At 35.6% G+C, this 16,333-nt stretch overlaps 1 protein-coding gene across 2 annotated transcripts; it reads right to left on the reverse strand.

Moving 5' to 3' along the window:
* Positions 1-13,139: 13,139 nt before the first annotated feature.
* On the reverse strand, positions 13,140-15,652 carry LOC137730858 (S-adenosylmethionine synthase 2). 2 transcript variants are annotated; one of them, XM_068469849.2, is made up of 2 exons: positions 15,512-15,652; positions 13,140-14,719 (listed from the first exon to the last, which is right to left on the reverse strand). In XM_068469849.2, exon 2 carries the CDS (start codon positions 14,707-14,709, stop codon positions 13,528-13,530), a length of 1,182 nt encoding a protein of 393 aa, XP_068325950.1. In that variant the 5' UTR covers positions 14,710-14,719; positions 15,512-15,652; the 3' UTR covers positions 13,140-13,527. The 2 variants fall into 2 exon arrangements, with proteins under 2 accessions (XP_068325950.1, XP_068325951.1); XM_068469850.2 differs by having other exon boundaries at positions 15,475-15,608.
* Between the last annotated feature and the right edge of the window lie 681 nt (positions 15,653-16,333).

Raw genomic sequence — 16,333 nt, forward strand, 5'->3', positions numbered from 1 at the left:
GATACACATACTATTGACAAATGGCGGGTAAAATAATAATTTTGTACCTTTTGATAAAATAACAATCATATCCCTATTTTACCCTTTTTAATACTTATTGTTTCAATTTTATCCTTATTTTTGATACATAATATTTACATAAGAAGGACAAAACAGTAATTATGTAATATTAAAAAAATATTCACTTGTTAAGAGAAATTATTCACACACACAAATTATGTGCTCTCAGAAATAATAAATCATGAATCTTCCAGTCAACTTAAAAACTGCCCCTCCGATCCAGCAAAGATTTTTCTTGCTTAAGTAGTTGAGATAATTATGTACTTGTTTATTGTTGAGGGACCTACTGGTCAAGTTTCAAGTTTGTGTCCCTGTTGTCCCCCTTGATTCATTGCAGAAATATATCAGTGCATAATTAGGATATAGTTGGAGTATGATATTCCACATGAGGGCCTCAACTTTTTATTTTATGCTAGGGCCTTAAAACTATAATAATTTTTCTCAAAAATTTTATTTAATAAGGAATGAAAACGAAGTGTGAACATCGCAAGAGAAAGATATAAAGGCGTGAAGGACCCAACTCCCACCAACCTTTTCCCATTCAGATTAAAATTATTTAACTAGTTTTTGAGTTTATCCATCATCAATTATTTTGATCATTTCGTAAAAAATCTTCGTTAAATAAGAAATAAAATGATACAAATACCCACAAATTTTGTCAAAATTATTTTGGCTCACTGTTTATTTAATTAAGGGTATTTTTGTCATTATGATTCTGATTTAACAGAGATTTTTATGAAATGACCAAAATGATTGACGGTGGACAAACTGAAAAATTACTTTTATTTTTCAAATTTCAGAAACTAATGTGAAGAGTTATGTCAATCTCAAAAACGATTTTTGCTAAAAAGTTGAAGTTATTTGCACAAATACCTCACAAGGTTTTTTGTGCTTTTAGAAAACTTTCTAGAGTTTCAAAAATTATACGAAACACTTGGAGTTAATTGCAAGAGGGTTTCTTTATTATTGAAGCATAGTATTCAATTGACATTTTTGTATTCGTTTGGAATGATCAATGAAATATCAGTCTATCATTTCCTGTCAAAAACAATTTGCATGAACACCACTTAGAGATTCATTATGCTTATATAACCCCTTAGAGTTACATTTTTTTTTTTCACATAACATCCCTGACGTTTTAAACCATCTATTGCGAGATCCCAAAATTTTAACATGGAGTTAAAACCATGTATTTTATTCTAGCATGTCCTGTTAACGATGTCGCTTTTGGATTTTTCTAATTGTCTAATGTTTCTTTTTAATTGTTCTTTTCACGTATAGTTTATGTGTGAAAAAACTTTATAAAATTTGAGGGGTTATGTGAAAATACATATATACCTTAGGGTTGTTTTTCTAATAATCTTATCATTTGGAGAAAGTTTGAAATGGCAGTGGCAATTGTTGGATGGGAAATTAATCAATTGAAACTTCATGAAAACAGAGACAACCTCAAGAAAGATTATCTTAATTAAATAACTACGTTTCTACTTAGTTAGGAATCAAGTCTTGCGTACAAGTCTACTTAGATAAAAGAAATTTACACATTAGGATGGGACAAAGATCAGATCGATACGCCGAATTTGATCCCTTAATCTTGGGAATCCGAGGATCCCGTGATCGTAACTATTCATCGTATATCGTACGGTTAGAAATCATTTCAAAATTTAAATTTTAAAATTAACTATAAATAGTATCTAATAAAAATTGATCACACTATATACACTGAACGATCACGATCACGAAACCTCTAAGACTACTAGAAAAAGATCCCGACGTGGATTCTTTTCCTAATAAGGAGGGGACATGTGAGATACTATTGGACTGCTCTGATTTTAATGTATATTCTATATACTATTTGGGCGGCTCACTACAGTCAAGTCTTGAGTCAAGTCATGATTCTGAAAATTTTGGATGGGAGTTGAAATGCATATATTCGATTCGAAATTCTGATTGAAATTTCTCGAACTTAAAACTTTAACAAAAAAATCATGCATATTCTTATTTTTAGCCAATTTAAGTGTTAGGTGTGGAAAGAGGAAGCCAAAATGCATAGATATTATTGTTTTTGGTTATTGCGATAAAACGTTATTTGATGCTTATTGTTGTATTTAGATATGCTTTATTTTGTACTTTGTATATTTAATAATACTATTATATGTGGAAAATGAAGAGTATAATTATACGTACTATATTATTTTGTCTAATATGATTTTCTATCATACACACACGTAAGATCATTTCTAATGGTTGGGCTAAAAGTTAAATATTTTAGCTCGGAAAATTTAGCTTTTTGCCCAGAAATAGTTTTTCTGCTCTAACCGTTCTAGGCTAAAATTTTAGCCCGGAATTATTAAAGAATGAACTTAGGCTATTTTTTTTGTTAAATTAATTTAAAAAATATATATATGTAGACTATAGTAAATTAATTTTATGAACATTTTAATTTAAAAAAAAAAATTAATTCCTATAAATATTGGGTGGAGTCCACTCCGATTTTTGGGCTAAATTTTGGGGGGGAATTTGGCATTGGTTTAGCATTTAGCCCAAAATTTTCCCTTGGGTTGGAGTGGGTTTGGGGGGAAATTTTGGAGAGTAATTTGGCTTTTAGCCCACCATTGGAGTTGGTCTAAGAGCTTACAAATATCACAAATTCAGAAGAAAAGAAAATGTTGAATGGTAGATACATATAAGTTTGAAAATTTTCAATAGTCTTGCAAAAATATAGGAGATTCTAATTACGTTCCGAAAACTCCGAAATAAAATCGATTCTAAAATTTCTGATAATCCAAAATTTTAAAATTACAACTAATATTTGATTCCGAAACCTTTTTGAATTAGCATTGGAATGCTTGTTTCTAATCTGATCCAACCAAAAATCACTCCCCTTCTTCATGGATACATGGCCCCAACATCATACAACCATCACGTTGCTCTTTCTTTGTATTCATGAGAAGTGATTCTTTGCACTCCCTTCCCCTTTCTGCATCTTCTAGTTTATAGTCTTGGGACATAATAATTGAAAGAGATTAATATGCAAAAACATGAGAAGTACAAAATGAGAAACTGAAAAATGTGAAAATCACTATCCTCATCTCTAGGTTCATTAAAAATTAGAATTGAAATTACGAAGATTGAAACTTGTTATCATTTATCTTTTGGTGACATTATGGCATGAATACAAATACAAATACATCATCTTAAGCTGGTACGTGTTAAGTTTTTCCACTGGAATTTGTATACTAATTTTGTGAACATATATTGGATTTCTTGCTAAGGATAGACGTCAATGACGACTTCTCTCGTTGTAGGATTGCTCAATACTACTCTATAGATGTAATGATGGGCGTCTTGATGATAATGTCAAAATGATGCAAGCGGATGTGACATCACAAAGCTTATTTATAATAAGACCTATTTCAAATTTTCCCTTTATATATATATATATATATATATATATATATATATATATATATATATATATAATATTTGTATATAAAGATATGTCCAATTTTTAGTGACTTTTGACTTTTGAAATAGGTCTAATTTTTAGTTACTTTGGACCCATATCAAAAAACCCCTATATATATATATATAATATTTGTATATAAAGATAAGACAAGGATTGTCTACCCTTCCATTTTCAATGCTCTTTCGTACCTTTTTGTTTGTGTAGTCACGGTTAAATCATATTAACATTTTATATTACTATTCATTTTTGTCTTATTATCTCTATAAAAAAAATAATATAAAATGTTGACGTGACTTAATCGTGATCACACAAAACAGAAAAGCACGGAAGGACATTGGAAGTGAAAGGGGCAGACAATCCTGTCCATAAAGATAGTGATGAGCCACACTACTTTTCCTTCCCAAGCTGACTGAGAGCGTGTTTCACAAATGAGCTGTATCTTTCGAAGAAAGCCAGTTTCGACATGCTTTTGCAGTGGAAGGCTAACTTTATTGCAGATGTTTTGGTGTAGATTAGGCGGTGAAATGGACGATGATAAAAAAAAAAAGACGCAAATCAGACAGCAACAATAAAATTTTGGAAATGTGAACTTCAATGTCCAATTTAGAGAGCACACTTAAAAGAGAAAAGTTAAGGCTTAAACTACAAATTATACAGTCAAATTGACTAATGATGGCTTTTTAACATACCAAATCCCCCACAAACTAACAAACTGTGTATAGTTAATTAGCGCATGAAAGCCTTTCATCAATTAACCTATAATTAACAATCTTCAATTACAATTGAAATAGGTATGTAACAATCTTCAAGCCTTCAACGAACTTTACTTAACTTACATACTCAAAACCTTAAGTCCACCACTGCTAGACTAAGGGTTTATTTGAAGGTGATTCTAAAATGGCAAAAAACGCAATCGATAAAAATGTTTTTGAAACCAATCCTTAGTTAAAATGCCGAAGTGTTTTCTGTAAAAAGCACATAACTAGTGATTCTTGTAAAAAGCACTAAGTGTTTTTTAAACTCAAAAAACATTTTCTTTAAAAGCGGTTTCAGGAAATTTAAAAGTACTTCCAAATGAGAGCCCTAAATAGTAAGTCTGAGGATGGAGCCCTTGTGTGTAAATTTGTTCGCTTAATCTTCTTTTCTTATTCCACTTAACCTCTTGTTTTATTCACACATAACAAAGCTTATTGCATTATTACGTTATAATCTAGCGAGCTTTAATGAAAATGACTTCTCAAAACTTTTAATTAACCAAAAACCATCTACAAACTTTATTTAATAAAATGGGTTTAAACTTTAATAAAAATGATTCAAATTTTAATGAAAAAGACAAAAATTTTACATAATAATAATAAATAAATAAAAACAACCAACACATTATGACGTGCATGACCACATATTCCCATTAATTTTTCTCTCTCATTTCACCTCGCCCATCCACATCAACTTTTCTTCTTTTTTATTTTTTTCACCTCTCCGCACTTTTCTCTCTCATTTCACCTAACTCTATAAACAATTTATTTATTATTTGTTTATTTGACTATTCTTTCAATTTTTTTAGAACAAACTAAGTATAATATTACAATGTCAAAAATAAAGAAAATTTTCATTATTCAGTTTTATGAACACTAATACTGTCACTATTTATTAAACAGAACACTGACTACTTCTTAAATTTGAACTCTATTTCTTAAACTGAACATTGACTACTTCTTAAACCAAACACTATTTCTTAACACTGAACATTGACTATTTCTTAAACTAAACACTAACTATTTCTTAAACGGAACACTAATACTATCACTACTTCTTAAATTGAACATTAACTATTTCATAAATTGAACACTAACTATTTCTTAAACTAAACGCTAGTACTATTACTATTTCGTAAACTAAATACTGACCATTTCTTAAACCAAAAACTAACTATTTCGTAAACTAAACACTGACTATTTCTTAAAATCGAACACTAGCGCTCTCACTGTTTTTTTAAATGAACACTAAAAGGTTCAAAATCTGAAGCTCTCTTCTCATTATCATATGAATCACTGACAATAAAATTTATATTCTTACAGAGTTAGAATAATGATTTTCACATTCCTATTTGTTCTTTAACATTATTCGAACAATTTATTTGACTTCCCTTTAATTTATTCAATACAAAATTAACAACAAAAGCATAAATGAAAGATCAGAAAAGCTAATTCGCTTTCATTGAGGAAGGTAATCTAATAATTTTTTTATTTTTTAGTTTTAGCTGGTTAGGGTTAAAATTAATAAAGAATTCCATAATTTGAACATGGAGTGATGATGAGATGCTACCCACGTGTAGGGCTAAGTGGTAGTCATGTATTGATGTCAGCAATATATTTTTTTTGTCTCAAATTTCTCTCTCTCTCTCTCTCTCTGAACATTTTCCTTCCCGATGAAATATTTAAAAAGTAATTTGTGTTCTGCTTTTACACTGTTGGTTTTCTGTTGAATTGGTAGATGCTTGCTTTCGCACTGCTAATGTCACATCCCGGCCCGGGGGGGACTACTTCCCGGGCCCACTCCACCACCGCAGCACGATATTGTCCGCTTTGGGCTTACCATTCCCTCACGGTTTTGTTTTTGGGAACTCACGAGCAACTTCCCAGTGGGTCACCCATCATGGGATTGATCTAGCCCCCTTCTCGCTTAACTTCGGAGTTCCTACGGAACCCGAAGCCAGTGAGCTCCCAAAAGGCCTCGTGCTAGGTAGGGATGAGAATATACATTTAAGGATCACTCCCCTGGGCGATGTGGGATGTCACAATCCACCCCCCTTAGGGGCCCAACGTCCTCGTCGGCACACATGTGACCAGGGTTAGGCTCTGATACCAATTTGTCACATCCCGGCCCGGGGGGGACCACTTCCCGGGCCCACTCCACCACCGTAGCACGATATTGTCCGCTTTAGGCTTACCATTCCCTCACGGTTTTGTTTTTGGGAACTCACGAGCAACTTCCTAGTGGGTCACCCATCATGGGATTGCTCTAGCCCCCTTCTCGCTTAACTTCGGAGTTCCTACGGAACCCGAAGCCAGTGAGCTCCCAAAAGGCCTCATGCTAGGTAGGGATGGGAATATACATTTAAGGATCACTCCCCTGGGCGATGTGGGATGTCACAGCTAACGTGCACACGCGCTTTGGGTTGAATAAGTTTTTGTTTTTTTTTTTGTTTTTGTTTTTTATTTCTTGTCCTTATCATTAAATAAAAGTTATTAGGTGACTTTTGGTTAAAACCCAAAGTTTTGAAGTCATTTTCATTAGTTTTCCTTATAATCTTTGTAGATAAAGATAGTGATGAGCCAACGTTTTCTTCAAACACGCAAATCAAATGTGTTATAAGCATCATCTTTCCTAATTAATTAGTTCTAAGGTGCTAATCTTTGATATTACTTAGCATGAAATTATTAAGAACCATAAGTTAATTGCATCAGTATGTTTCATCAATCAAACCCATGCATGTTACATGACACACCCTGACCTGGAATGTCCACTAGAACCCCGAATCGAGCTGTGCTGGCCGACACCTAAAAGGTGACGAAGCCATAAAATGTGATAGTGTATAAAATGTGAATAAATTAAAACCTAAAAGTGCTTATGTACACGAGTGCGCGATCAGCTGGTCTGGACCTATTTCATGCATGATACAGAGCATAGGTATTACACAGTAAGGTAAGATAATGATTATACCATCATAAGAAGACATATGTACTGAAAAGTGCCACAAATCTTCATTGATACAAAACTCTGCTGCTAGAATCTTGAGGGGTGCAAAAATAGAAAATGTGAGTGAGCGAAACAAAACTTTTCAAATCATAATTAATAACTGTTATGATATTCAAAATCCTTCTCGAACCCCGTTGGTGTTTAGAGATGATTTTGGACTACATGGATATTTGAGATTATGAAGAAGATTATGAATAACTAAACATGGGTCAAAATTTTATTTGTTAGAGGACAGCAATTGTTCATAATTGGTTTGATCTTGGACATAATAACAATTACGAATATTTGTTTTCTTCACATTATCTTCTCGAATTGGGGTTCAACATTAGAAGTTCTTTTCTCAAGTATCAACATTAAGCAAAATGAAGAAAACAAAAGGCCAAAAGCAAAAAGCCACCTCTTCCGCTGTTATCACCTTCCCTTTTCTTCAATGCTCACTCCCAACAGAAAATCTACGGCAAGAATACACTTTCCCCCCTTCCTTTTTCTTCGAGCCTCAACAAATGGGTCTGCAACCAATGCCAACTGAAATAATTGAGGTTAAGCAAGAGGAGTTGATAAAGAATCAGCCAAGAGAAGACCAAGCTAAGCCAACAATTGAGGTTATTCCTGACAACGCTATAAATATTACATCATAAAATAGTTTAGCTTAATTCAATACATATTTTTTTGTTAAATAAGAAATGACTATGTTTTCTGTTAAATAAGAAATGGCTATGTCACAAATGTCCATATAATTTAATTGAAATGATAAACATGTTCTGTAAAACCAAGACTTTTGAAAGTCTAACTAATTGGTCAAATAGTGTCAAACATAGTAGTATTTCTCCAAGTCATAGCACGTCCTAATATTAAGCTGAAGAGTAAGAATAGTTATATGACATTAAATTGAAAGTCTAACTAATTAAGATGATTGTAATAAACATGAGGCACTGTTCTGCAAATATAAGAGGGCTGCAAACCAATTGGTAAAAGCACACTTTTATATGAAAATAAAAACAAAAAATTCAATTAAATAAGCATCAGCATGCACTCCATAATCGTCTCTCCTTATTTTTTTAATTTATGTTAGTTTGTATGCAAATGATATGGGAAATTATATGAGTGCAAAATGGATAGAACCCAGAACTGAAATGAAGAGAAAACACACGTCCAATTTGGTGATGGTAAAAATGGAAAAGGGATATGATCAATACCCTGATCGAATCACTGGCAAGAGAGCTCCGATTCCAAAAATTAATCCACAAATACTTAATGTTAGCCTCTTCAATCAAATTCTACTTAACCTAAGACTAATCCAATCCTAATCAGCGAACATGACTTGAATATTTGTATGGCAAATAGACAGCAAGCGAATGCTCAAAACTGGAATGTGTAGCCACTGGTATTCTCCATGTGTATCACTCCCGAAACACGTTAAAAGCTTTGGCAAGTAAGCAAACTGCAACATCGATACAATGACAAACAGAACTTCAATTACACACTGCCAAACCATCCAAAACTTTACTCAATAAGAGAACAATTAAAACATACTATATTGTAATGAAAAAAATTGTAAGGCCACATCCAAATTGAATCGTGCATCTTTAGAAAAAACGGCAAAAAAAAGAAAAAAAAAAGAAAAAAAATCAGATTGCAAAACTATCTATGTAAATACTTAAAGTCATTGTAAAAGAATATACTATAATCGAACAAACAGCATAAAACTCACCAAGTTGCTTCAAGTCATGAAGCCTAAAATGCAATGAAATCAATTCATTTGCAGCAAACAACATACACATATTTCTTTTGACACAGAGGTATACAAAAACCAAGCTACCTGTAAAACTCCTACGTATCAATAAACTGTACCCAACACCAATGGGCCACCAGTCTTAACGACAATGAAGCTGAAGCCGCCAATCTCTGGTGGGATGAAACTGACAATATCGGTGTAGCATATTCTCATAGAATTTGAAACAGTATGTCAACTTGTGTAATAAAATAAAAAATATAAAAAGCTATGAAAGAAACAAAAATCTGAACGTTAACAGTTTTTTATATACTTGCTCGGGAAACGAAAGCATGAAAGAGAGATCAAACCTGAAAGAAATCAGAAATGACAGTTCAGTGATCTTTGGGCGTGTGTGGGATTAGTAGAATTATAATGAGGCATTGAATCTATTTATCTCTGAAGAATAGTCTGCATAAAGAAAACATAAACATAAGGAGGGTCCTTTTGTGGCCTAGAAAGTGAGTGAAAATAAGCCCAGGAAACGCACCAAATATGATAAAAAAAAAAGCACTCAAAAGCTAAATTGTTATACGAAAATAACACGCGGAAAATAACCCAGGAGAACCTCTGTTGGAGGATACAACGAACCGAAAGAAAAAACGGAGTTTGTGGTAGAGGCATGGGCTTAGGGTGCCGATGGGTGAATACTGAGTGTCGATGGAGAAGCAAATCTGAAAAATGGTTGAAAATGAACACCCCAATCTCCTTTTCAGAACATGGGTTGTACATGAAGATGACAGTTGCCGTTTGTTTGGATAGTTGGATAGTTGGATAGTGCTTATATCAAAAATCGGAGTGATGTTTTCATCGTCCATTTTTTTAATCTAAGGGGCCACATTCATTGATGAAATTTAGGATGAAGCTTTGAGGGAGGGTTTGATTCATCCAACGAATAAAAACAATCTTGGCTAAGAGTGTAGAAAAAGTATATCTCACGTAAGCATCTCCCATGTGTGTTGTGTTTCATTTCACTATGTTACCCCTATTATAAGCAGTTACTTTTGTGTTGTCTTTTTTATTGAATGAGGACATTATGGGAATATTGAAAGCTTCACCAAACTGGTCTTCTCACTTTATATATATAGAAGATTAAAAAAAATAAAAAATAACAAAACAAAAACCTCTTTTCTCACTCCCACTCCCACGTCCTCTCTCTCTCTTTCTTTCTCTCTCTCTCTCTCTCTCTCTCTCTCTCTCTCTCTCTCTCTCTCTCTCTCTCTCTCTCTCTCTCTCTCTCAATTAAAAAACAAAAATAAAAAAATATTCACACACCCAAAATGTGTAGGCATATTTATAGAATTCATTTAAAGTATTTTTCAAGCTTAATTTGGATCACCATGCGTGTGTCATGGATGCTTACGGTTTAGCAGATATTAATATAATGGAGCTATACTAAGTAAGCTTTTCACATGAAGGTGAGGTTATTTTTGGACCCCTATCTAAGCTTATTTCTACTTTAGAGCAGTTCCACCTTGGGCAATAGCCTGGTGGACTGGCTCTCAAACAGTGCCAGAAGCTCGAGCAACTTGGTCCAGCGTGTGCTGGCGATGGAGCCCGAGCGAGCCTGAGGGAAAGGCCCCGCAGGAGTTGCCAGCCCGAGAGCCTGAAGGGCATGTGACGTAAGGCTGACGTCTGGGCGACATCAGCCATCATCTCCTCTGCATTTCTCGAACTCTTCCAGGTACTATTTGATTCGAGGAGGGAGAGAAAGAGAGTCAAACCTCGTCCTTCAGCATGTGGAGGAGGGTCGTCTTGCCAGAACTGTCGAGGCCCAAAAACAGAATCTTAGCCTCCTGCCACAACCCGAGGAAGGCGAGGACGCCATAGAACCAGTCGAACAGAAACATGGCAACGACTGATTTTTCTCCGGGAGCAGATCTATCGGCGGGGTTGTGAGGGAAGTAGGAAAAAACCCACAAGGAATCGGAGTGGGAGAGGTCGAATCGGAGGGGGGTTTTGATTTGTTGTCATCTCTTTCTCTCCCTCTGCATTTTTGGGGAATCGTAGGGGTTTGGTTGCTTTTGGATGTAAAAAGAAGAAGAAAAATAATGGGGCGTTGGCACCATGTGAAATGAAGAAAACAAATAATAAAAAAAAAAAAAAAAAAGAGGTTTTGGAATGGTGTGCTGCATCTTGTGAAAAGAAAAAGTAAAAATAATTTTTTAATAGAAAATAGTATAATGAGACCGATTAAAAATTCTATTCGACATTACAAATAAAATTATTTTGTATTATTTAAAAAAAAACTAATATTTTATTTCCTATTGCTAGGACTATTAAAGTGCAACGGTGGAGATGTAAAAGACAGTTACTGTTCATTAGGTGGATTAAATAGTAAATAGTCTGAAGGAGGGTTTCCACGGTGAAAGTGCTCTTAGAGAAGGAAAAAAAAAACAAAGAGAAATTATAACGAAGCCTGCAGCATGCATGTGTCCAAATTTAATTTCCAGTTGTTTAACTTTAATTTGTGAAGTTTAACTTCAAATGGATATTAATCAATTATATGTTTCCTTGTTCATTGGTTTTCGTAAGTAACGGGATAGATCATTTATGTCTACATCTCTTTTTACGCACTCATTATGAGAATTATAAAACGAGAATTTTTTTATGTTTTTTATGAACCCGTTACGAGATGAGAGCCGTAGAACAAGGGAATATATCCGTTTATATAATAATCTTTCATGTTGATAGATTTGAGCTAAATATATGTATAATTACAAGCGGTTTGTGACTTGATTGGTTAACAGTATTCACTCATCTATTTGAATTCTAGAGTTCTATTCCCTTCTCCTAATACCCCTAAAGAAAAATTTCTATACTTTTATATTTTACTTTCACGTGTTTAGTTTTCTGTTCAACATCAGCAAGTGAATGTGACATAGAAATTAGCCCATAAATACTTGATGTTCACATGGAAGAAAGAGAGGGAGAGAAAATGGAAGACGGAGATGAACCAATCTTGCTTATTGCAGTATGCCCTTATATGGATCTAAATGATTACCAAAACCAAAACTGCCAATGCACTTTTCAGCTAAAGTTAAAATTAAACTAAACTAAACAAAACACCAAAGAACGTATGTAAATTACTAAATTTAGGGTTCTTATAAAAGAGCGTTGAAGTTATATAGATAACTCCCTCACTTTTTAATATAGATAATCTTATTTGTTCAAAAAATTAATGTAGGTGGTGAACTGTCAAAGAATATTAAACAACTATTTGATATTGAATTTTGCAATTTGTGTTTACTTTTTTGTCCATCCAGTAGAACTCGAAACCCCATTCTTCGTTGCATTGCATAGTGGGGATAGATAGTCAAATACAGCAAGGAGATCTACTTCACCTTCCTCTTGTGCTTTACTATTGGGTTTGATTGGTCCCATAGTTGTTAAATCAATAGGAAGAAATTGTAGGCAACCAAGGCCCCATTGCTCTCTTGAGATGCAAATCAAGGGGCCTAGCAGAGGGAAGTAGAGTAACTGGTATGACAAAACAAGCCCAACGCAAGCTCTTCTCGAAAACGACTTACCCACAATTGGGATTTTGCGATGGCGGTATAATAAACGAATCTCGTCCGGCCATGTGTTTATATCTGACACGTGACACTACATGTTTTACGTGATCATTTTGAATTATTATCATCAGACTAAAAAAAGGAAGGAAGAGAATCCTACTCCATTATCACCGCAGTATGTACATAACTAATTTGGAATATCATCATTGTATTTAATTTTGATTATTAATTTTTAATTTTTATTAATAAATAAATTATTAATTATTTTTTATTTCAATTGACAGAATAGTGGGCCCACTCCCACCATATCATCATTGAACAACCAAATTAAAAAAAAAAACTTAACGAAAATATGACATTGCAACGAATTCATAAGATTATGATTCGACTCATAATTAAGGTCGTTTTTTGTAATTTACTCAAAAATTTAACTTGTATTGTTGGAGATGCTTTAAGATTGAATCGTAACGGCTAAGTTCTCTGTGGAAATACTAGAAAACATTTGAATAAATTGGGATGGAAAGACACTTCGGTGGGGATGAGATAAGTTACAAGACAACGAGGAAAAATAATATCAATTGTATTAGAAATGCTACCTGCCACGCGCACCAACAAATTAACATTGTTGCTACACCACCGCAAAACCACCCCTCCGTCTTTCAAATCTCATTAATCTCCCTGTTCAGCGGTACCAAAACAACCTTGAAAAAAAAAAAACAAATTTCCATATGCTTTTTTTAACACCTCCAATTTTTTTAACACCTCCATTAACCCCTCATAATAACAAACTACTAATGACACATTCTTCAAAGAACACGAAAACATAAAAATCATAAAAAAAATACTTTAAAAAAAAACCCAAATGGCAAAATGCCGGTATATATGATAGAGCAACAGCAGCACATGCTGCTCAATTCAATTCAATGTTGACTGAAGAGCCACCATTAAAGCCTTCAAGCTTGGGGCTTCTCCCACTTGAGTGGCTTCACAACCTCCCAGGTGAAGTCGGGGTCATCCCTGCCGAAATGTCCGTAGGCGGCGGTCTTCAAAAACCTATCATTGCCACCCCTCTTGAGATCCAGGTTGATGGAGATCATGCCTGGCCTGAAATCGAAGCTCTCCTTCACAATCTTCAGGATCTCCTTGTCGGGGATCTTCCCGGTGCCATAAGAGTCGACGAACACCGACAGAGGCTCGGGCACACCGATGGCATAGGACACCTGGACAATGCACCTCCTTGCAAGTCCATTGGCCACAATGCTCTTTGCGGCCTGCCTCACGATGTAGGCACCACTCCTGTCCACCTTGGTTGGGTCCTTGCCTGAAAAGGCACCACCTCCGTGAGCACCCCATCCTCCATAGGTGTCGATGATGATCTTGCGGCCGGTGAGACCAGCGTCACCATGAGGGCCTCCAATCACAAATCTGCCAGATGGGTTAAGATGGAAGATGGTCTTCTCATCAAGGTACTTCTCGGGGATCACAGGCTTGATCACATGCTCCTTGAGATCAGCGGCAATCTCATCGTTTGTCACGGTCTCATCGTGCTGGGTTGAAATCAGGACCGTGTGGACACGAATTGGGACCATGGCACCCTTGTCATTGACATACTCAATAGTAACTTGGGTCTTGCCATCAGGCCTCAACCAAGCACAAGTCCCGTTCTTGCGAACCTCAGTGAGCTTGGCACCGAGCTTGGTTGCAAGGACGTGGGTGAGTGGCATGAGCTCGGGGGTCTCATCAGTGGCATAACCAAACATGTGGCCTTGGTCACCAGCTCCAATTTCCTCAGGCCTCTTGGAGAAATGACCATGGACACCTTGAGCAATGTCAGGGCTCTGCTGCTCAATGTTCACAAGAACCTTGCAGTTGTCTGCATCAAGACCCACATCGTCTGATACGAAACCGATTGTGCGGCATGTGTGACGAACGATCTTCTCGTAGTCCACATTGGCCTTGGTGGTGATTTCTCCGAAAACCATGACCATGTTGGTCTTGGTACAGGTCTCGCAGGCAACCTTGCTGTCAGGGTCTTGTGCAAGGCAGGCATCGAGCACCGCGTCGGAGATCTGGTCACAGAGCTTGTCTGGGTGACCCTCATTGACTGACTCGGATGTGTACAAGAAGGTCTCCATTTCTTACAATCTGAAAAAAGAAAAATTAGCATAGCACACAATAAGAACATGCAAACTATAAGGCCTTAACTGCCAATCCTTCTGCAATCAAAATCTAAACTTCAACACACGCATACAGATTCAAAATCCCATACACGGCAAGAATTACCAAAACAAATGCATGCATAAAATCGCTACCAGATCTGCAATGTCAGTGTCCATTTCTACAATCTTAATGGCCAACGGTAACAATTCGAAAAAAAAACCACTACTTTCCAATAGATCTACTAAAATTATAAAAACCCAGAGTCAAATTTTACCAGATTTCACCAAAAATTCAATCAGCAATGTCAGAGTCCACATTCTAAAACCTTAATGTCCAACTATCACAATTCCACAAAAGCAACTACTTTTCAATAGATCTACTAAAAATAACAAATACCCAGATCCAAAATTTGCCAGATTTCACCAAAAATCTCAATCAGCAATGTCAGAGTCCCCCTCCTAAAACCTCAAAGTCCGACGGTCACAATTCCACAAAACTAACTACTTTCCAATAGATCTACTAAAATTAACAAAAACCCAGATTCAAAATTTTCCATATTTCCCCAAAAATTCAATCTGCAAAGTCAGAGTTCACATCTAATAATATCCAACGGCGACAGTTCGAAAAAAGCAGCAAATTTCCAATAGATCCGCTCAAGTTAACAAAATGACTCCAAGTCCACAACCACCAACTCAAAAACAACAGATCTAAAGGCAGAATTCAAACAAAACGAGACGAACCCAGATATCGAAAATCCAGAATGGAGCAGAAACGCACCTATGAATCGAGAGAGAGATAGAAAGGGGGGAGAGAGAGTTGCTTGAGTAGAGGAAATAATGGGTTGTAGTGTGTTTTCCTCCTCAAGCGGTTCGAGGAATTTTGGGGCTTTGATGTCCCAATTTATAGGGAAACGGGGGTGGCCCGCCCCACCCTCCCAAAGCTGCATAATATGGGTTAGATTCATCTCGGTCACGTGGCATGGGAATCAGGGGGATCAAATTTAATCTCGGCCGTCGGTGGGGGTGAATCGGTGGGTGAATGATTAAAAAATGTGGGAGGTTTTTGATGGACGGAGGACGCGTTTACCGCGGGAATTACCAGTAATCCCACCAACCCCCAGCCTGTATTGATTAGTCTACGGTTTTGACTAATCACTCCCTTCTTTTTTAAGTCAATTGACTAATCAACCCAAGCAAAATCAGAGTTGTACCAACCGCACGAGCACAATTTAGCTGGAGATAATCGTAACCGACCGATGTCTTTGGTTTGAAATTTTGTGTTAATTATATTTTCTGTTCTGCCGTGTTGGGTATGGCATTGTTAATAACTCTCCTTGTATTATGTCGTGTTACTATTATGTCGTATTTAACCTATTGAGTTCAAATCTAGTAAGAGATAAACACAAATATGATATAGCATATGTCACTATTAAGTTCCGTTCAGCACGATATAGCATATGTCACTAACTTGTCGTCTGAGTTAATTAGTCTTATTGAAGTGTGAGGTTTTATTTCAAAAAGCCAAAATTTAATAGTCTAAGGATTGGTTTGGGGTTGCTCAATTTTTTTAAAAAACAGCTTCTTAAAAAAAGTTGGGGCT

Source organism: Pyrus communis, chromosome 16, assembly GCF_041283825.1.
Source record: "Pyrus communis isolate YQ-2024b chromosome 16, ASM4128382v1, whole genome shotgun sequence".
Classification (NCBI taxonomy): Eukaryota; Viridiplantae; Streptophyta; class Magnoliopsida; order Rosales; family Rosaceae; genus Pyrus; species Pyrus communis.